Source organism: Ranitomeya variabilis, chromosome 8 (genome assembly GCF_051348905.1).
Source record: "Ranitomeya variabilis isolate aRanVar5 chromosome 8, aRanVar5.hap1, whole genome shotgun sequence".
In the NCBI taxonomy this organism is placed as follows: domain Eukaryota; kingdom Metazoa; phylum Chordata; class Amphibia; order Anura; family Dendrobatidae; genus Ranitomeya; species Ranitomeya variabilis.
This window is the reverse complement of record NC_135239.1, coordinates 221,864,126-221,886,657: the sequence shown is the minus strand read 5'-3', so window position 1 is coordinate 221,886,657 and position 22,532 is coordinate 221,864,126. Positions and strand designations below refer to the sequence as shown.

The 22,532-nt window shown below is 51.5% G+C and overlaps 1 protein-coding gene and 1 long non-coding RNA gene across 4 annotated transcripts in view; one reads left to right on the top strand and one right to left on the bottom strand.

Moving 5' to 3' along the window:
- Nucleotides 1-11,772, bottom strand: part of LOC143788009 (large ribosomal subunit protein uL24) — a 41,612-nt gene extending 29,840 nt beyond the window's left edge. Inside the window, exons 1-2 of one of the 3 annotated variants that reach the window (XM_077277323.1) lie at nucleotides 11,633-11,772; nucleotides 9,253-9,425 (exon numbers count right to left, since the gene is read on the bottom strand). In XM_077277323.1, the coding sequence (XP_077133438.1) occupies nucleotides 9,253-9,420 (168 nt within the window). In that variant the 5' untranslated portion in view covers nucleotides 9,421-9,425; nucleotides 11,633-11,772. Of the gene's footprint in view, nucleotides 1-9,252; nucleotides 9,426-11,524 lie in introns of all 3 variants that reach the window. The other 2 variants (XM_077277324.1, XM_077277325.1) reach the window with 2 other exon arrangements.
- Nucleotides 11,757-18,778, top strand: LOC143788010 (uncharacterized). Its single transcript, XR_013218529.1, has 3 exons — nucleotides 11,757-11,876; nucleotides 17,551-17,847; nucleotides 18,015-18,778. It is a non-coding gene; the product is annotated as an uncharacterized LOC143788010 (long non-coding RNA).
- The last annotated feature ends 3,754 nt before the right edge of the window (nucleotides 18,779-22,532 follow it).

Sequence of the window (22,532 nt, the reverse complement as noted above, 5' to 3'; positions counted from 1 at the left end):
ACAAGCCCCCCACCACTCCTGAGAACGAAGTCATTGCTATGAAGGGCCAGGAGCACCAGATTCTCCTCTTTCCCGGTATCTCCGGCAGTGCCAATCAGAAAGCGTACATCCCAGCGATACGCCATCACTGTACCCCCTATAAGGCCGGCGTCACACTGGCGAGTTTTACGGACGTAAGACTCGCATAACAAACGGCACAATTATTCTCAATGGGGCTGCTCCTATCAGCCGTACAGGTCCTTCTCAAAAAATTAGCATATAGTGTTAAATTTCATTATTTACCATAATGTAATGATTACAATTAAACTGTCAGGTCGCTAGTCTTACCCATGATGGGGGTTTTGAGTAATGAACCAGGCAGGGAGTTTTTAAAAGCCTCAGGTATCTTTTGCATGTGTTTAGAGTTAATTAGTTGATTCAGAAGATTAGGGTAATAGGTCGTTTAGAGAACCTTTTCTTGATATGCTAATTTATTGAGACAGGTTTTTTGGGTTATCAGGAGTTGTATGCCAAAATCATCAGTATTAAAACAATAAAAGACCTGACAAATTTCAGTTGGTGGATAATGAATCTATAATATATGAAAGTTTAATTGTCATCATTACATTATGGTAAATAATGAAATTTAACACTATATGCTAATTTTTTGAGAAGGACCTGTATATTACGGTTCAGTATTATACGACTTTCTACGGCCGTACAAAATCGCAGCATGCTGCGTTTGTCAGCGTATTGCGCAAAAAAAAAAAATCGCTAATGAAAGTCTATGGGGGCGAGAAAAATACGGATTCCACACGGACCTGCAGTGTGACTTGCGAGAAATACGCAGCGGTGTTAGTGAAAAGTCGGTAATTCAATTGCCGGCTTTTCATTTCTCCTGCACAAACCCGACATGATATGAGACATGGTTTACATACAGTAAACCATCTCATATCCCCTTTATTTTTTTGCATATTCCACACTACTAATGTTAGTAGTGTGTATGTGCAAAATTTCAGCGCTGTAGCTGCTGAAATAAAGGGTTAAATGGCGGAAAAAATTGGCATGGGCTCCCGCGCAATTTTCTCCGCCAGAATGGTAAAGCCAGTGACTGAGGGCAGATATTAATAGCCAGGAGAGGGTCCATGGTTATTGGCCCCCCCGTGGCTAAAAACATCTGCCCCCAGGCACCCCAGAAAAGGCACATCTGGAAGATTCGCCTATTCTGGCACTTGGCCACTCTCTTCCCACTCCCGTGTAGCGGTGGGATATGGGGTAATGAAGGGTTAATGTCACCTTGCTATTGTAAGGTGACATTAAGCCAGATTAATAATGGAGAGGCGTCAATTATGACACCTATCCATTATTAATCCAATTGTTTGAAAGGGTTAAAAAAACACACACACACACGATTACAAAGTATTTTAATGAAATAAACAGCGGTTGTTGTAATAATTTATTGCTCTCTCAATCCATTAGGAAACCCTCGCTTGGAAAAATAATAAACGCACAAGATACATACCTTCTGATGTCAGATCACTTCCCACGATGTAATCCATCTGAAGGGGTTAATTATTTTACAGGCACGAGCCCTGCTAATGCACTCGCTCGTGCCTGTAATTCCCCGGCGAATGAATGAAATGTAGGTCATTGACCTACATTTCCTTCAGTCGCGGTGATGCGCCCCCTGGTGGATGTCCTCATATGACCTGGAGCGTGGGAAAAAGTTCCCAGGCTGCAGTTCATGAGAACATCCACCAGAGGGCGCCTCACCGCGACTCAATGTAAGTACAGATCCAGCTTTCCTTTCAGCACCCGGGGGATTATAGACACGAGCGAGTGGTTTATCGCAGCTCGTGCCTGTAATATTAGTTAACCCCTTCAGATGGATTACCTCGTTGGACGTGATCTGACATCAGAAGGTATGTATCTTGTGCGTTTATTATTTTTCCAAGCGAGGGTTTCCTAATGGATTGAGAGAGCAATAAAATTTTACAACAACCTGTGTGTTTATTTCATTAAAATACTTTGTAATCATGTGTGTGTTTTTTTTAACCCTTTCATACAATTGGATTAATAATGGATAGGTGTCATAATTGACGCCTCTCCATTATTAATCTGGCTTAATGTCACCTTACAATAGCAAGGTGACATTAACCCTTCATTACCCCATATCCCACCGCTACAGGGAGTGGGAAGAGAGTGGCCAAGTGCCAGAATAGGCGCATCTTCCAGATGTGCCTTTTCTGGGGTAGCTGGGGGCAGATATTTTTAGCCACAGGGGGGCCAATAACCATGGACCCTCTCCTGGCTATTAATATCTGCCCTCAGTCACTGGCTTTACCATTCTGGCGGAGAAAATTGCGCGGGAGCCCACGCCAATTTTTTCCGCCATTTAACCCTTTATTTCAGCAGCTACAGCGCTGAAATTTTGCACATACACACTACTAACATTAGTAGTGTGGAATATGCAAAAAAAAGGGGGATATGAGATGGTTTACTGTATGTAAACCATGTCTCATATCATGTCGGGTTTAGGCAGGAGAAATGAAAAGCCGGCAATTGAATTACCGGCTGTTCACAGATATCGCGCTGAAGTAAATATAAATACAGAATATATATAAATATATAAATATATATATATATATATATATATATCTAATATATAAAGCTGAATGTGTGTGTGTGTGTATGTATGTATGTATGTATGTATGTCCGGGATTGGCATCTGAACCGTAGCAGCTACAGCCACAAAATTTTGCACAGTCACACGTCTGGACCCCGAGAGCGTCATAGGCTATGTTGTGAGGTGAAATTTTAACCCCGCGCTTTCCAATTCACCAAACAATTTTGCCCCTATCTACATAATGGGGAAAAAGTGAAAGGAAAAGTGTTGGAGGCGTCGCAGCTACAGGCACAAAATTTTGCACAGTCACACGTCTGGACCCTGAGAGCGTCAAAGCTATATTGTGAGGTGAAATTTTAACCCCGCGCTTTCCAAGTCACCAAACAATTTTGCCCCTATCTACATAATGGGGAAAAAATGAAAGGAAAAGTGTTGGAGGCAAATTAACAGCTGCCAGATGTGAACAAGGGGGACTTAAAGAATGACAGCGATGGCACCAAAGAGTATATACTGTACAGTTGCTAAGGTGGGGCCCCAACATGGGATAATCACACCACCACGGGGATATGAACACACACACAAAATGCGCCACACACTACCACGTGCTCGAACACATATACCACCCTCAGTGCACATTTCACCACACATACACCAACCTCGCCACATAAAAGTAGAAACACAAAAGTCGCCGCTCAAAACTCGCCACGCGCAAAACTCTCCACATGCAAAACTCGCCACACGTGCAAAACTCGCCACACGCAAAACTTGCACACGCAGAAAAATTGCCACACGCAGAAAAATTGCCACATGCACAAAAGTTGCAACACATGCAAAAGTTGCCTCACACAAAACTTGCACATACTCAAAAGGCACCACACATAAAACTCGCCACGCGCAAAACTCGCCATGCGCAAAACTTGCTGCACACAACTTGCTACACTAACCTGTCACATGCAACTCGACACACAAAAAGTTGCTACACGCATGTCGCCACACAAAACTCATCTCACAAAAGTCCCTACATGCATGTCGCCACACGCAACTCAACACACACAACTTGACACACGAAACTCGCCCTAAAACACACACAAGTCTGGTATCCTTCAAAAATAAAAATCTGATTAATAAGCAGACAAACTACAAGAGCAACAAATGTACCATATAGGAATCCGGCAGCTGTCAGTCACATGACCAGTCTATTATGTGTATGTGTGAGCTAATATATACTGCCAGGGGGTGGGCTTACTGTTGGCTGGGGATTTATCAGGCTGCCATTTTAGCTTACAAATACTGAGGTAAAAATACTGACCAAATAACGTGTGAACGAGGGCTAATACAGGAGGAGATGGCATACAGCTATATACTATATACAGGAGATGACACACAGGTATATACTATTTACAGGGGAGATGACACACAGGTATATACTATATACAGGAGGAGATGACACACAGATATATACTATATACAGGAGAGATGACACACAGGTATATACTATATAGAGGAGGAGATGACATACAGGTACATACTACATACAGGAGGAGATGACATACAGGTATATACTATATACAGGAGGAGATGACACACAGGTATATACTATATACAGGAGCAGATTACCTACAGGTATATAGTATATACAGGAGGAGATGACACAGGTATATGCTATGTATAGGAGGAGATGACATACAGGTATATACTATATACAGGAGATGACACACAGATATATACTATATATAGGTGAGATGACACACAGGTATATACTATATACAGGAGATTACATACAGGTATATCTAATATATAAAGCTGAATGTGTGTATGTATGTATGTGTGTATGTCCGGGATTGGCATCTGTACCGTCGCAGCTACAGCCACAAAATTTTGCACAGTCACACGTCTGGACCCCGAGAGCGTCATAGGCTATGTTGTGAGGTGAAATTTTAACCCCGCGCGTTCCAATTCACCAAACAATTTTGCTCCTATCTACATAATGGGGAAAAAGTGAAGGGAAAAGTGTTGGAGGAAAATTGACAGCTGCCAGATGTGAACAATGAGGACTTAAAGAATGAGAGCGATGGCGACAAAGAGTATATACCGTACAGTTGCTAAGGTGGGGCCCCGACATGGGATACTCACCACACACGGGGATATGAACACAAACACAAAATGCGCCACACACTACCACGTGCTTGAACACATATACCACCCTCAGCACACATTTCACCACACACACACACCAACCTCGCCACATAAAAGTCGAAACACAAAAGTCACCACTCAAAACTCGCTACATGCAAAACTCGCCATATGCAAAACTAGGCTCACGCAAAACTCGCCACACGTGCAAAACTCACCTCATGGAAAACTCACCTCATGCAAAACTTGCACACACAGAAAAATTGCCACATGTACAAAAGTTGCACCACATGCAAAAGTTGCCTCACACAAAACTTGCACATACTCAAAATGCACCACACATAAAACTCGCCACGCGCAAAACTCGCCATGCACAAATCTTGCTGCACACAACTTGCTACACTAACCTGTCACATGCAACTCAACACACAAAATGTTGCTACACGCATGTCGCCACACAAAACTCATCTCACAAAAGTCGCTACATGCATGTCGCCACACGCAACTCAACACACACAACTTGACACATAAAACTCGCCCTAAAACACACACAAGTCTGGTATTGTCCTTCAAAAATAAAAATCTGATTAATAAGCAAACTACAAGAGCAACAAATGTACCATATAGGAAATACGGCAGCTGTCAGTCACATGACCTGTCTATTATGTGTATGTGTGAGCTAATATATACTGCCAGGGGGGAGGGCTTCCTGTTGGCTGGGGATTTATCAGGCTGCCAATAGCAACCAATCACAGCTCAGCTTCTATTTTGCTACAGTTAATTAACCTGAGCTCTGATTGGTTAATATAGGCAACAGACATTCTCAGTATAACAAAGCTAATATATGTTGTGAAATGCTTCTATTTGCTTAGTTTTTGCCTTTTAATAATTACATTTCTATCTATTTGTTTTGTGGTTTTTGTGTGCAGAATAAATTTTTGTTAACACATTCTATTTTGCTAACAGCAGTCATTAACCCGGGCGAAGCCGGGTAGTACAGCTAGTATATATATATATATATCTAATATATAAAGCTGAATGTGTGTGTGTGTGTATGTATGTATGTATGTATGTATGTCCGGGATTGGCATCTGAACCGTCGCAGCTACAGCCACAAAATTTTGCACAGTCACACGTCTGGACCCCGAGAGCGTCATAGGCTATGTTGTGAGGTGAAATTTTAACCCCGCGCTTTCCAATTCACCAAACAATTTTGCCCCTATCTACATAATGGGGAAAAAGTGAAAGGAAAAGTGTTGGAGGCGTCGCAGCTACAGGCACAAAAATTTGCACAGTCACACGTCTGGACCCCGAGAGCATCATAGGCTATGTTGTGAGGTGAAATTTTAACCCCGCGCTTTCCAATTCACCAAACATTTTTGCCCCTATCTACATAATGGGGAAAATATGAAAGGAAAAGTGTTGGAGGCAAATTAACAGCTGCCAGATGTGAACAAGGGGGACTTAAAGAATGAGAGTGATGGCGCCAAAGAGTATATACTGTACAGTTGCTAAGGTGGGGCCCCGACATGGGATAATCACCACACCACCACGGGGATATGAACACACACACAAAATGCGCCACACACTACCACGTGCTCGAACACATATACCACCCTCAGCGCACATTTCACCACACATACACCAACCTCACCACATAAAAGTAGAAACACAAAAGTCGCCGCTCAAAACTCGCCACGCGCAAAAATCTCCACATGCAAAATTCGCCACACGTGCAAAACTCACCTCATGGAAAACTCGCCACACGCAAAACTTGCACACGCAGAAAAATTGCCACACGCAGAAAAATTGCCACATACACAAAAGTTGCAACACATGCAAAAGTTGCCTCACACAAAACTTGCACATACTCAAAAGGCACCACACATAAAACTCGCCACGCGCAAAACTCGCCATGCGCAAAACTTGCTGCACACAACTTGCTACACTAACCTGTCACATGCAACTCGACACACAAAAAGTTGCTACACACATGTCGCCACACAAAACTCATCTCACAAAAGTCCCTACATGCATGTCGCCACACGCAACTCAACACACACAACTTGACACACGAAACTCGCCCTAAAACACACACAAGTCTGGTATTATCCTTCAAAAATAAAAATCTGATTAATAAGCAGACAAACTACAAGAGCAACAAATGTACCATATAGGAATCCGGCAGCTGTCAGTCACATGACCAGTCTATTATGTGTATGTGTGAGCTAATATATACTGCCAGGGGGAGGGCTTACTGTTGGCTGGGGATTTATCAGGCTGCCATTTTAGCTTACAAATACTGAGGTAAAAATACTGACCAAATAACGTGTGAACGAGGGCTAATACAGGAGGAGATGACATACAGTTATATACTATATACAGGAGGAGATGACACACAGGTATATACTATTTACAGGGGAGATGACACACAGGTATATGCTATATACAGGAGGAGATGACACACAGATATATACTATATACAGGAGAGATGACACACAGGTATATACTATATAGAGGAGGAGATGACATACAGGTACATACTACATACAGGAGGAGATGACATACAGGTATATACTATATACAGGAGGAGATGACACACAGGTATATACTATATACAGGAGCAGATTACCTACAGGTATATAGTATATACAGGAGGAGATGACATACAGGTATATGCTATGTATAGGAGGAGATGACATACAGGTATATACTATATACAGAAGGAGATGACACACAGATATATACTATATATAGGTGAGATGACACACAGGTATATACTATATACAGGAGATTACATACAGGTATATCTAATATATAAAGCTGAATGTGTGTATGTATGTATGTGTGTATGTCCGGGATTGGCATCTGCACCGTCGCAGCTACAGCCACAAAATTTTGCACAGTCACACGTCTGGACCCCGAGAGCGTCATAGGCTATGTTGTGAGGTGAAATTTTAACCCCGCGCATTCCAATTCACCAAACAATTTTGCCCCTATCTACATAATGGGGAAAAAGTGAAGGGAAAAGTGTTGGAGGAAAATTGACAGCTGCCAGATGTGAACAATGAGGACTTAAAGAATGAGAGCGATGGTGCCAAAGAGTATATACCGTACAGTTGCTAAGGTGGGGCCCCGACATGGGATACTCACCACACACTGGGATGTGAACACAAACACAAAATGCGCCACACACTACCACGTGCTTGAACACATATACCACCCTCAGCACACATTTCACCACACACACACCAACCTCGCCACATAAAAGTCGAAACACAAAAGTCACCACTCAAAACTCGCAACGCGCAAAACTCGCTACATGCAAAACTCGCCATATGCAAAACTAGGCTCACGCAAAACTCGCCACACGTGCAAAACTCACCTCATGGAAAACTCACCTCATGCAAAACTTGCACACACAGAAAAATTGCCACATGTACAAAAGTTGCACCACATGCAAAAGTTGCCTCACATAAAACTTGCACATACTCAAAACGCACCACACATAAAACTCGCCACGCGCAAAACTCGCCATGCACAAATCTTGCTGCACACAACTTGCTACACTAACCTGTCACATGCAACTCGACACACAAAATGTTGCTACACGCATGTCACCACACAAAACTCATCTCACAAAAGTCGCTACATGCATGTCGCCACACGCAACTCAACACACACAACTTGACACATGAAACTCACCCTAAAACACACACAAGTCTGGTATTGTCCTTCAAAAATAAAAATCTGATTAATAAGCAGACAAACTACAAGAGCAACAAATGTACCATATAGGAAATACGGCAGCTGTCAGTCACATGGCCTGTCTATTATGTGTATGTGTGAGCTAATATATACTGCCAGGGGGGAGGGCTTCCTGTTGGCTGGGGATTTATCAGGCTGCCAATAGCAACCAATCACAGCTCAGCTTCTATTTTGCTACAGTTAATTAACCTGAGCTCTGATTGGTTAATATAGGCAACAAAGACATTCTCAGTATAACAAAGCTAATATATGTTGTGAAATGCTTCTATTTGCTTAGTTTTTGCCTTTTAATAATTACATTTCTATCTATTTGTTTTGTGGTTTTTGTGTGCAGAATAAATTTTTGTTAACACATTCTATTTTGCTAACAGCAGTCATTAACCCGGGCGAAGCCGGGTAGTACAGCTAGTATATATATATATATATATATATATATATATATATATATATGTGTCTCAATGACATATATATATGTATATATGTTTTCCCGAACATTTGAGCACATAAATCCATTAGATGTCGGTTTTGCAAGCCTGCGCGAAAATCTCGCAGTACGGATGCCATACGGATTACATACGGAGGATGCCATGCGCAAAATACGCTGACACACCCTGACTACGGATCACTATTTTGGGAACATTTCTCCATATTACGGCCGTAGTACGGACGTAAAAAACGGACCGTATTGTCTTACGCCGAGTGTGACGCCGGCCTAACAGCCATTCTCACACCAGGGTGGCGTTTACCTGGACCTCATCGTCCTTGCGGATGGGCATAGAGCGGACGCTGTACTTCTGCCTCAGCTCCTTGGACAGGGGGGAGGACATGATCTTCCTGCGCACATGAGAGGGGGCATTGAAGTGCCTCTTACGGTTCTTGCTGCGGTCTGAGGTGACGAACGGGTTGAACTTCATGGTGACTGAGGAAATAAGGGAAATGAAGACATCAGCGGAGACCACCATAGTGATACAGGCTTAGCACCGGCCCCCGGCCACCACACCAGGCACACAGCGGGCTCCCTGCATTCCCACACCGGGCCCGGACACACAGCGGGCTCCCTGCATTCCCACACCGGGCCCGGACACACAGCGGCGGGCTCCCTACATTCCCACACCGCGCCCGGACACACAGTGGGCTCCCTGCATTCCCACACCGGGCCCGGACACACAGCGGGCTCCCTGCATTCCCACACCGGGCCCGGACACACAGCGGCGGGCTCCCTGCATTCCCACACCGGGCCCGGACACACAGCGGCGGGCTCCCTGCATTCCCACACCGGGCCCGGACACACAGCGGCGGGCTCCCTGCATTCCCACACCGGGCCCGGACACACAGCGGGCTCCCTGCATTCCCACACCGGGCCCGGACACACAGCGGGCTCCCTGCATTCCCACACCGCGCCCGGACACACAGCGGGCTCCCTGCATTCCCACACCGCGCCCGGACACACAGCGGCGGGCTCCCTGCATTCCCACACCGGGCCCGGACACACAGCGGCGGGCTCCCTGCATTCCCACACCGGGCCCGGACACACAGCGGCGGGCTCCCTGCATTCCCACACCGGGCCCGGACACACAGCGGCGGGCTCCCTGCATTCCCACACCGGGCCCGGACACACAGCGGGCTCCCTGCATTCCCACACCGGGCCCGGACACACAGCGGGCTCCCTGCATTCCCACACCGGGCCCGGACACACAGCGGCGGGCTCCCTGCATTCCCACACCGGGCCCGGACACACAGCGGGCTCCCTGCATTCCCACACCGGGCCCGGACACACAGCGGGCTCCCTGCATTCCCACACCGGGCCCGGACACACAGCGGGCTCCCTGCATTCCCACACCGGGCCCGGACACACAGCGGCGGGCTCCCTGCATTCCCACACCGGGCCCGGACACACAGCGGGCTCCCTGCATTCCCACACCGGGCCCGGACACACAGCGGGCTCCCTGCATTCCCACACCGGGCCCGGAAACACAGCGGGCTCCCTGCATTCCCACACCGGGCCCGGACACACAGCGGGCTCCCTGCATTCCCACACCGGACACACAGCGGCGGGCTCCCTGCATTCCCACACCGGGCCCGGACACACAGCGGGCTCCCTGCATCCCCACACTGGGCCCGGACACACAGCGGGCTCCCTGCATTCCCACACCGGGCCCGGACACACAGCGGGCTCCCTGCATCCCCACACTGGGCCCGGACACACAGCGGGCTCCCTGCATTCCCACACCGGGCCCGGACACACAGCGGGCTCCCTGCATTCCCACACTGGGCCCGGACACACAGCGGCGGGCTCCCTGCATTCCCACACCGGGCCCGGACACACAGCGGGCTCCCTGCATTCCCACACCGCGCCCGGACACACAGCGGGCTCCCTGCATTCCCACACCGGACACACAGCGGGCTCCCTGCATTCCCACACCGGACACACAGCGGGCTCCCTGCATTCCCACACCGGGCCCGGACACACAGCGGGCTCCCTGCATTCCCACACCGGGCCCGGACACACAGCGGGCTCCCTGCATTCCCACACCGCGCCCGGACACACAGCGGGCTCCCTGCATTCCCACACCGGACACACAGCGGGCTCCCTGCATTCCCACACCAGGCCCGGACACACAGCGGTGGGCTCCCTGCATTCCCACACCGGGCCCGGACACACAGCGGGCTCCCTGCATTCCCACACCTGGCCGGACACACAGCGGGCTCCCTGCATTCCCACACCGGACACACAGCGGTGGGCTCCCTGCATTCCCACACCGGGCCCGGACACACAGCGGGCTCCCTGCATTCCCACACCTGGCCGGACACACAGCGGGCTCCCTGCATTCCCACACCGGACACACAGCGGGCTCCCTGCATTCCCACACCGGGCCGCACACACTCCGAGCAGAGCCCGTCTTCCTCCTCACACAACCATCACAGGCCGCGAGCCGTGGACGTCCCACACCGGCGGCCGGCTCCATTCACCCGAGCTCCCCTACAGTCCCCCCGCCACTACATAGTTTCCATCCGAACACCGCAGCGGCCGCGGCTACACTCTGAGACTATGAGGAGGCGCACAGCGCGCGCTGCGGGCGAGGATCGCGGCGGATTGTACCTCACTTCGCCTCCCGAGCTCCTTACCCAGCTGCACGGACCACTATGGCCGCCGGAAAAGAGAAAGAGCAGCAACTTCCGCTCACATTAGTCGACTATAGAACTCACGCGAGAAATGGGTAAATGCTAGAGTGTATGGGCTCCTTCCAGGTGTGACGTCATTTCCGGGGGCGTGTCCTATCGGGAGGGGGCGTGTTCTGAGTTGACATCATGGGCGTTTTTACCAAGGCGGCAAATGAAAGCAGCATGATAGGTTGTGGACGCCATGGAGGTCGGTGGTTTCAGGGTGAAAAAATGCTACTTGCTGATCGCTATTGGGGGGAGGCCCTGTGGTGGGCGACCTGCTTATCTGTGTGGGGAGCGACCTGCGGTGGGATTTTGAGGGGCTCCGCTGCTGCTGGCTATTGTGGGGGACCCCTGCGGTGGGATTTGGGGGGGCTCTGCTGCTTGCTATTGTGGGGGACCCCTGCGGTGGGACTGCTGCAGCTGGCTGTTGTGGGTGACCCCTGTGGTGGGATTTGGGGGGGCTCCGCTGCTGCTGGCTATTGTGGGGGACCCCTGCGGTGGGATTTGGGGGACCTGCTGCTGGCTGTTGTGGGGGACCCCTGCGGTGGGACTGCTGCAGCTGGCTGTTGTGGGTGACCCCTGTGGTGGGATTTGGGGGGGCTCCGCTGCTGCTGGCTATTGTGGGGGACCCCTGCGGTGGGTTTTTGGGGGGCTCCGCTGCTGCTGGCTATTGTGGGGGACCCCTGCGGTGGGATTTTGGGGGGCTCCGCTGCTGCTGGCTATTGAGGGCGACCCTTGTGGTGTGATTTGGGGGACCTGCTGCTGGCTGTTGTGGGGGACCCCTGCGGTGGGACTGCTGCAGCTGGCTGTTGTGGGTGACCCCTGTGGTGGGATTTGGGGGGGCTCCGCTGCTGCTGGCTATTGTGGGGGACCCCTGCGGTGGGTTTTTGGGGGGCTCCGCTGCTGCTGGCTATTGTGGGGGACCCCTGCGGTGGGTTTTTGGGGGGCTCCGCTGCTGCTGGCTATTGTGGGGGACCCCTGCGGTGGGATTTTGGGGGGCTCCGCTGCTGCTGGCTATTGAGGGCGACCCTTGTGGTGTGATTTGGGGGACCTGCTGCTGGCTGTTGTGGGGGACCCCTGCGGTGGGACTGCTGCAGCTGGCTGTTGTGGGTGACCCCTGTGGTGGGATTTGGGGGGCTCCGCTGCTGCTGGCTATTGTGGGGGACCCCTGCGGTGGGATTTGGGGGGGCTCTGCTGCTTGCTATTGTGGGGGACCCCTGCGGTGGGATTTTGGGGGTCTCCGCTGCTGCTGGCTATTGTGGGGGACCCCTGCGGTGGGATTTGGGGGACCTGCTGCTGGCTGTTGTGGGGGACCCCTGCCGTGGGACCGCTGCAGCTGGCTGTTGTGGGTGACCCCTGTGGTGGGATTTTGGGGGGCTCCGCTGCTGCTGGCTATTGTGGGGGACCCCTGCGGTGGGGTTTGAGGGGGCTCCGCTGCTGCTGGCTATTGTGGGGGACCCCGTGGTGGGATTTGGGGGGGGGGGCTCCGCTTCTGCTTGCTATTGTGGGGGACCCCTCCGGTGGGACTTCGGGGGCTCCGCTGCTGCTGGCTATATTGTGGGGGACCCCTGCGGTGGGATTTTGGGGGGGCTCCGCTGCTCCTGGCTATATTGTGGGGGACCCCTGCGGTGGGATTTTGGGGGCTCCGCTGCTGCTAGCTATTGTGGGGGACCCCTGCGGTGGGATTTTGGGGGCTCCGCTGCTGCTAGCTATTGTTGGGGACCCCTGCGGTGGGACTGCTGCAGCTGGCTGTTGTGGGTGACCCCTGTGGTGGGATTTGGGGGGGCTCCGCTGCTGCTGGCTATTGTGGGGGACCCCTGCGGTGGGTTTTTGGGGGGCTCCGCTGCTGCTGGCTATTGTGGGGGACCCCTGCGGTGGGATTTTGGGGGGCTCCGCTGCTGCTGGCTATTGAGGGCGACCCTTGTGGTGTGATTTGGGGGACCTGCTGCTGGCTGTTATGGGGGACCCCTGCGGTGGGACTGCTGCAGCTGGCTGTTGTGGGTGACCCCTGTGGTGAGATTTGGGGGGCTCCGCTGCTGCTGGCTATTGTGGGGGACCCCTGCGGTGGGATTTGGGGGGGCTCTGCTGCTTGCTATTGTGGGGGACCCCTGCGGTGGGATTTTGGGGGGCTCCGCTGCTGCTGGCTATTGTGGGGGACCCCTGCGGTGGGATTTGGGGGACCTGCTGCTGGCTGTTGTGGGGGACCCCTGCCGTGGGACCGCTGCAGCTGGCTGTTGTGGGTGACCCCTGTGGTGGGATTTTGGGGGGCTCCGCTGCTGCTGGCTATTGTGGGGGACCCCTGCGGTGGGGTTTGAGGGGGCTCCGCTGCTGCTGGCTATTGTGGGGGACCCCGTGGTGGGATTTGGGGGGGGGGGCTCCGCTTCTGCTTGCTATTGTGGGGGACCCCTCCGGTGGGACTTCGGGGGCTCCGCTGCTGCTGGCTATATTGTGGGGGACCCCTGCGGTGGGATTTTGGGGGGGCTCCGCTGCTCCTGGCTATATTGTGGGGGACCCCTGCGGTGGGATTTTGGGGGGGCTCCGCTGCTCCTGGCTATATTGTGGGGGACCCCTGCGGTGGGATTTTGGGGGCTCCGCTGCTGCTAGCTATTGTGGGGGACCCCTGCGGTGGGATTTTGGGGGCTCCGCTGCTGCTAGCTATTGTGGGGGACCCCTGCGGTGGGATTTGGGGGGGGCTCCGCTGCTGCTGGCTATTGTGGGGGACCCCTGTGGTGGGATTTGGGGGGGCTCCGCTGCTGCTGGCTATTGTGGGGGACCCTTGTGGTTTGATTTGGGGGACCTGCTACTGGCTGTTGTGGGGGACCCCTGTGGTGGGATTTTTGGGGGACTGCTGCAGCTGGCTGTTGTGGGGGACCCCTGCGGTGGGATTTTGGTGGGATCCGCTACTGCTGGCTATTGTGGGGGACCCTTGTGGTGTGATTTGGGGGACCTGCTGCTGGCTGTTGTGGGGGACCCCTGCGGTGGGATTTTGGGGGGATCCGCTACTGCTGGCTATTGTGGGGGACCCTTGTGATGTGATTTGGGGGACCTGCTGCTGGCTGTTGTGGGGGACCCCTGTGGTGAGATTTTTGGGGGACTACTGCAGCTGGCTGTTGTGGGGGACCCCTGCAGTGGGATTTTGGGGGGCTCCGCTGCTGCTGGCTATTGTGGGGGACCCCTGCGGTGGGATTTTGGGGGGCTCCGCTGCTGCTGGCTATTGTGGGGGACCCCTGCGGTGGGATTTGGGGGGGCTCCGCTGCTGCTGGCTATTGTGGCGGACCCTTGTGGTGTGATTTGGGGGACCTGCTACTGGCTGTTGTGGGGGACCCCTGTGGTGGGATTTTTGGGGGACTGCTGCAGCTGGCTGTTGTGGGGGACCCCTGCGGTGGGATTTTGGGGGGATCCGCTACTGCTGGCTATTGTGGGGGACCCTTGTGGTGTGATTTGGGGGACCTGCTGCTGGCTGTTGTGGGGGACCCCTGTGGTGGGATTTTTGGGGGACTGCTGCAGCTGGCTGTTGTGGGGGACCCCTGCAGTGGGATTTTGGGGGGATCCGCTGCTGCTGGCTATTGTGGGGGACCCTTGTGGTATGATTTGGGGGACCTGCTGCTGGCTGTTGTGGGGGACCCCTGTGGTGGGATTTTTGGGGGGACTGCTGCAGCTGGCTGTTGTGGGGGACTCCTGTGGTGGAATTTTGGTGGGGGCTGCTACTGGCTGTTGTGGGGGACTCCTGTGGTGGGATTGGGGGGGGCACCTGATGCTGGCTATTGTGGGGGACCGCTGTGGTGGGATTTTGGGGGGACCTGCTGCTGCTGGCTATTGTGGGATTTTGTGGGGGGGGGGGACTGCTGCTGGCTGTTGTGGTGGACCCCTGTGGTAGGCGCCCTGCTTGTGTGAGGGGGGCGACCTGCTGCAGGCTATTGGGGGACCCTTGACCTGCCTGTGGGGGGGCGACCTGCTGCATGCTATTGGGGGTGACCCATTTTAGTGGGGGGCGACCTGCTTGTGGGGGGGGTGACCTGCTGCTGGCAATTGGGGGGACCCCTGTGGTGGGATTTAGGGGTGACCTGTTTGGGGTGGGAGACCTGCTGGCTATTGGGGTGACCCCTATGGTGGGACCCCTGTGGTGTGATTTGGGGGCGACCTGCATGTGGGGGACCCCTTTTAGTGAGGGTGACCTGCTTATGGTTGGGTTTGGGGAGGCGACCTGCTTGTTGCGGGACCCCTTTTAGTGGGGGCGACCTGCTTGTGGAGGGGTGACCTGCTGATGGCTATTGATGGGCCCCTGTGGTGGGGTTTGGGGGTGACGTGCTGGCTATTGGGGGGGCCCCTGTGGGTGGGGTTTGGAGGTGACGTGCTGCTTACGGGGTGGACCCCTTTTAGTGGGGGGGCGACCTGCTGCTGGCTATTGGGGAGACCCTGGTGGTGGGGTTTGAGGGCGACATGCTTGTGGTCGGGTTTTGGGAGGGCGTGACCTGCTATTGGGGGGGACCCTTGTGGTGGATGTGGGAGGAGACCTGCTGCAAGCTATTGGGGGACCCCTGTGGTGGGATGTGGGGGTGACCTGCTTGTGGGGTGCAACCTGCTTGTGGAATGTGGGGAGGCGACCTGCTTGCCGTGGAATGTGGGGAGGCGACCTGCTACTGGCTATTGGGGGGGATCCCGTGGTGGGATTTGGGGACGACCTGCTGCTTACGGATGGAACCCTTTTATTGGGGGGTGACCTGCTTACTGGGGGATCCCTTTTATTGGGGGGGCGACCTGCTTATGGGTTGGGTTTGGGGGGGGGCTGAAGAGGGTTTAAGCTGGGTGGGGGGTGGACATCGAAGGGGGTGTGTGCTGGGTGGGGGGGTTGGACGTCCGATGGGGGTTTGTGGGGGTTGGACGTCCGAAGGGGGGGGGTGCTGGGTGGGGGGTCCACGTCCGATGGGGGTTTGTGCTGGGTGGGGGGTCTGCATCTGGGGTTCCATTTCCGGTGGGGGTTGGACGTCCGATGGAGGTTTGTGGGGGTTGGACGTCCGATGGGGGTTTGTGGGGGTTGGACGTCCGATGGGTGTTTGTGGGGGTTGGACGTCCGATGGGTGTTTGTGGGGGTTGGACGTCCGATGGGTGTTTGTGGGGGTTGGACGTCCGATGGGTGTTTGTGGGGGTTGGACGTCCGATGGGTGTTTGTGGGGGTTGGACGTCCGATGGGTGTTTGTGGGGGTTGGACGTCCGATGGGTGTTTGTGGGGGTTGGACGTCCGATGGGTGTTTGTGGGGGTTGGACGTCCGATGGGTGTTTGTGGGGGTTGGACGTCCGATGGGGGTTTGTGGGGGTTGGACGTCCGATGGGGGTTTGTGGGGGTTGGACGTCCGATGGGGGTTTGTGGGGGTTGGACGTCCGATGGGGGTTTGTGGGGGTTGGACGTCCGATGAGAGTTTAAGCTGGGGTGGCGTTCGATTGGGGGGGGGTGTCTGATGGGATTTATGGTTGGGGCAGGGGGCGTCCTATTTGGATTTACGCTTGAGGGGAGGGAATGTCTGGTGGGCTTTGGATTTATCCTGTGGGGTCCGCTGGTTAATGTGAGGTGGAGGTTTCTGACTGGGGGAGCGAGGTTATGCTGTGTGGCCATCTGGTTGATGTGGGGGGGGCTAATGCTTCAATGGGGTACACAAAAAAAAATACGAGTGTATGCTGCTTATGCTATGCAAAAATAAAATTTTAGGTATTTCCCTGTAGAGGAGGCTACACCACCAACTGGCACGAAGCTAATCCTTTTTAGCTTAATGTCAGTAGGAGGCAGACATGGGTCTGGACCACCCAGCCCAGTTTCTGACTTAGGTTTTGGTTTTTTTTTTTTATTAACGATTTTCCTTTTTCTTTTTCTTTTTTTTTTTCAGATACGGCTTTTGAGGGCGACAGTGGAATTGTCACTCTAATCTCCCACCTAGAATTGTCACTACCGTATCATCTGTGGTCTACGAGGCAAGGCCCTAACACATCAAGAGTGTTTGTGGTTCCCCAGAGGACGGATCATGCCATGAATCCCCCTATCCTCTCGCCCCCCCAGAGCCAGATAGAGTAGGGAGGGAAGACGAATCCGTTATGTGCCAGCCGCCGAAAGGTCTGCATCCAGGTTATTCCATGCCCATCTTCATCATCGGTCTGCGAAGAATGATGTGTGATCTTCAGGACAGGTATATCCTACCAGGCAGTGAGGGGGCTACTTTAAAAAAAAAAAATAAAAAAAAAAAAAAAAAAAAAAAATGGAAAGTACAGGACAAATATGTTTTAGTTTGCCCCTGAGCAATATGAGCATCTCCTGGGGAAACCTTCCTATTCATGGAGCCTCCATGTTTTCCAGAGGCTCCTGTGACCCTGCTCTTAAAATATCCAGGCTTCGGTCTAGGCCTTCTCTGGTGGCCGGTCCACACCGCCAGTGCCCTGAACAATCATGCACGCCAACTTTCTAGTGCGTCCTACTCTGCGCCTATCAGTGTAAGAGTACTTCGCTTCTGCAACAGAGGAATAAAGTCTGCCTCCCAAGAGATCTGCTGTTCAATTTTGGTTGTTTTGGAATTGTTCTGTCCAAAAAAACGACGGGACAACTCTCCGACCCGCCAGGAAAAGGCGAGACCTTCCTTTAGGCCAGCCCCCTCCTGGCATCCATGAACCCACCAGCACTGGTCTGCTAGGCCTGGATCTAGCAGACTCTCTTCGACATGATGGGGCTTTCCCACCTTGGATGTTTCTCAGGGTCGGCTGCCGTGTCCTTCACAATTCAAGGCCGGTATTATGATCTCTGGTCTGGGACACCGAAACCTCAGACATCGGAGGCAGGCCTGGGGGGAACAGAGCCACATACCAAACCGACAGTCCAGCCCGCATGCACCAACAGCATATTACAGTTTTACAATACTTTAGAAATGCATAAAATGAAACAAGCAAAGGCATACAGTTATTCAATGCAAAAAAATGCAGTTTTATAAAATTAGAAATGTTTCTATATCTAATGTTAAAATGATATTTATCCAGTATCTCTATAAGTAAAAGTCTGAGATTTCTGTGGGAAATGGTAATTTGTTCCTCTTAAACCAGTTCTGAATGTAAATAAAACATTATTAAGTCTCCACATTGTATTTTAGCCTTTCATTTCGTGCGCAGGTCAGGACAAGCCCATGATGTATCTGTGTAAGGGCTGTTTTCCACTTGCGAGATACACGCATAGGAACACATGGAGCTGCACGCTCCGCTCTGGAGTGCCAGAGCTTCGTTTCCACATGCGAGACACGGACGTGTATCTCGCAAGTGGAAAACAGCCCTAAGGGTACCGTCACACAGTGCCATTTTCATCGCTACGACGGCACGATCCGTGACGTCGCAGCGTCGTATGATTATCGCTCCAGTGTCGTAGACTGCGGTCACACTTTGCAATCACGGCGCTGGAGCGATGCCGAAGTCCCCGGGTAACCAGGGTAAACATCGGGTTACTAAGCGCAGGGCCGCGCTTAGTAACCCGATGTTTACCCTGGTTACCAGCGTAAACGTAAAAAAAACAAACACTACATACTTACATTCCGGTGTCTGTCCCCGGCGTTCTGCTTCTCTCCACTGTGTAAGCACCAGAGCCGGAAAGCAGAGCGGTGACGTCACCGCTGTGCTCGCTTTCCGGCTGGCCGGCGCTCACAGTGCAGAGAAGCACAGCGCCGGGGGACAGACACCGGAATGTAAGTATGTAGTGTTTGTTTTTTTTACGTTTACGCTGGTAACCAGGGTAAACATCGGGTTACTAAGCGCGGCCCTGCGCTTAGTTACCAGATGTTTACCCTGGTTACAAGCGAACACATCGCTGGATCGGTGTCACACACAACGATCCAGCGATGTCAGCGGGTGATCAAGCGACGAAAGAAAGTTCCAAACAATCTGCTACGACGTACGATTCTCAGCGTGATGTCTGATCGCAGTAGCGTGTCAGACACAGCGATATCGTATGGATATCGCTGCAACGTCACGGATCGTACCGTCGTAGCGATCAAAGTGCCACTGTGTGACGGTACCCTAAGACATGTAAGGTGCTATAATAACAGCCTTAGGCTGGTTTCACACCAGCGTTCGGCAGGGCTGCGGATGGCAGCCTTCCTCCTCCGTTAAGGCTACTTTCACATTAGCGTCGTGTGACGCACGTCTCAATGCGTCGTTTTGGAGAAAAAACGCATCTTGCAAAGTTGCCTGCATGCGTTTTTTCTCCATAGACTCATTAGCGATGCATTGGGACGGATTGCCACACGTCGCATCGTGCGACGGATGCGTCGTGTTTTGACGGACCGTCGGCACCAAAAAAAACGTTTTTTCGTGCGTCGAGTCTGCCATTTTTGACCGCGCATGCGTGGCCGAAGCTCCGCCCCCTCCTCCCTGGAACTCACAATGGGCCACGGATGCGTTGTACAACTGCCTCCGCTGCCCACATTCTACATAAAACACACTGTCCGTCGGGCCGACGGTTTGCGACGGCCCGTACCGACGGACTAGTGTGAAAGTAGCCTAAGCCCTGCTCACTGCCACAACTCTGCCTTCAGTTCCGCCTACGTCTGCATGCGTCCTGCATATCCTATCTTTAATATTGGGTACGCAGGCCAAGCGGATGCCTCCGCATGCATTGTTTTAACGCTGCGCCGACCGCAATAAAATGCAACATGTTGCGTTCGACGCAGTTCAGCGCATCTTCAAAATGAGGCATGCCTGCGTACCCAATGTTAGATAGGGGACGCATGCAGACTTAGGCGGAGCTGAAGGAAGAGGCGCAGCAGTGGGCGGGGCTTAATGGAGGAAGAAGGCTGCCGAATGCTGGTGTGAAACCTGCCTGAGACAGGTCAGCCACCTTTGAAACAATGTTCACATGTACAAGCTCTTAGCCCCTTTGTGGCGGGGCCAATTTTTTAAAATCTGACCAGTGTCACTTTATATAGTAATAACTCTGGAATGCTTCAACATCCCATTGATTTTGAGATTATTATTTTTTTTTCGTGACATTAGACTTTATGATAATGGTAAACTTGAGTTGATATGTTTTGCTTTATTTTGTAAAAAATCAGAAATTTTACAAATTTAAAAAAAATATACATTTTGAATGATTTTCCCTTTAAGGCCGGAGTCACACTAGAGAGGAAAACGGACGAGTGCTATACGAGAAAAAAATCGCATAGCACTCAGACCAATGTTAATCTCCCATCACTTTTTTTTTTTCACGGCCGTATTATGTGCGAGTGAAATTGCAGTATGCTGTGATTTGCACCGTATATCAGCCGAGACTCGCCAATGAAAGTCTATTTGTGCAAGAAAAACTCGCACCACACGGGCCATCAGTGTGACTTGTGAGAAATACGCAACGGTGTCCTTAGAAAGGCCGACAATTCAGGTGCAGTGTACAGTAAAATCACACTGACAGGTTACAATAGAATAGACATATACACACAGTATAGGTGTATATAAAATCTAAAGAGATACACTACAGACCAAAAGTTTGGACACACCTTCTCATTTAAAGATTTTTCTGTATTTTAATGACTATGAAAATTGTACATTCACACTGAAGGAATCAAAACTAAGAATTACCACATGTGGAATTATATACTTAATTTCATTTGTTTCACACTTTTTTGTTATGTCTTATATTCTAGGTTCTTCAAAGTAGCCACCTTTTGCTTTGATTTGCTTTCGACACTCTTGGCATTCTCTTGATGAGCTGCAAGAGGTAGTCACCGGAAAAGGTTTTCACTTCACAGGTGTGCCCTGTCAGGTTTAATAAGTGGGATTTCTTGCCTTATAAATGGGGTTGGGGACCATCAGTTGTGTTTTGCAGAAGTCTGGTGGATACACAGCTGATAGTCCTACTGAATAGACTGTTAGCTGCTTTTTTTTCTTGCCATAATACAAATTCTAAGTAAAGAAAAACGAGTGGCCATCATTACTTTAAGAAATGAAGGTCGGTCGGTCTGAAAAATTGGGAAAACTTTGAAAGTGTCCCCAAGTGCAGTGGCAAAAACCACCAAGCGCTACTAAGAAACTGGCTCACATGAGGACCGCCCCAGGAAAGGAATACCAAGAGTCACCTCTGCTTCTGAGGATAAGTTTATCCGAGTCACCAGCCTCAGAAATCGCAGGTTAACAGCAGCTCAGATTAGAGACCAGATCAATGCCACACAGAGTTCTAGCAGCAGATGCATCTCTACAACAACTGTTAGGGCTTGTTTCCATTTGCGAGAAACACATCCATATCTCGCATGTGGAAACCAAGCTGTGGTGCCGGCACTTTGGAGCGGAGCGTGCAGCTCCATGTGTTCCTATGCGGCCACACGCTCCACTCTGGAGTGCCGGCGCCACAGCTTGGTTTCCACATGCGAGATACGGACGTGTTTCTCGCAAATGGAAACAAGCCCTTAAGAGGAGACTTTGTGCAGCAGGCCTTCATGGTAAAATAGCTGCTAGGAAACCACTGCTAAGGACAGGCAACAAGCAGAAGAGACTTGTTTGGGCTAAATAACACAAGGAATGGACATTAGACCAGTGGAAACCTGTGCTTTGGTCAGATGAGTCCAAATTTGAGATCTTTGGTTCCAACCACCGTGTCTTTGTACACAGAAAATGTGAACAGATGGACTCTACATGCCTGGTTCCCACCGTGAAGCATGGAGGAGGAGGTGTGATGGTGTGGGGGTGCTTTCCTGGTGACACTGTTGGGGATTCATTCAAAATTGAAGACATACTGAACCAGCATGGCTACCACAGCATCTTGCAGCGACATGCTATACCATCCGGTTTGCGTTTAGTTGGCCCATCATTTATTTTTCAACAGGACAATGACCCCAAACACACCTCCAGGCTG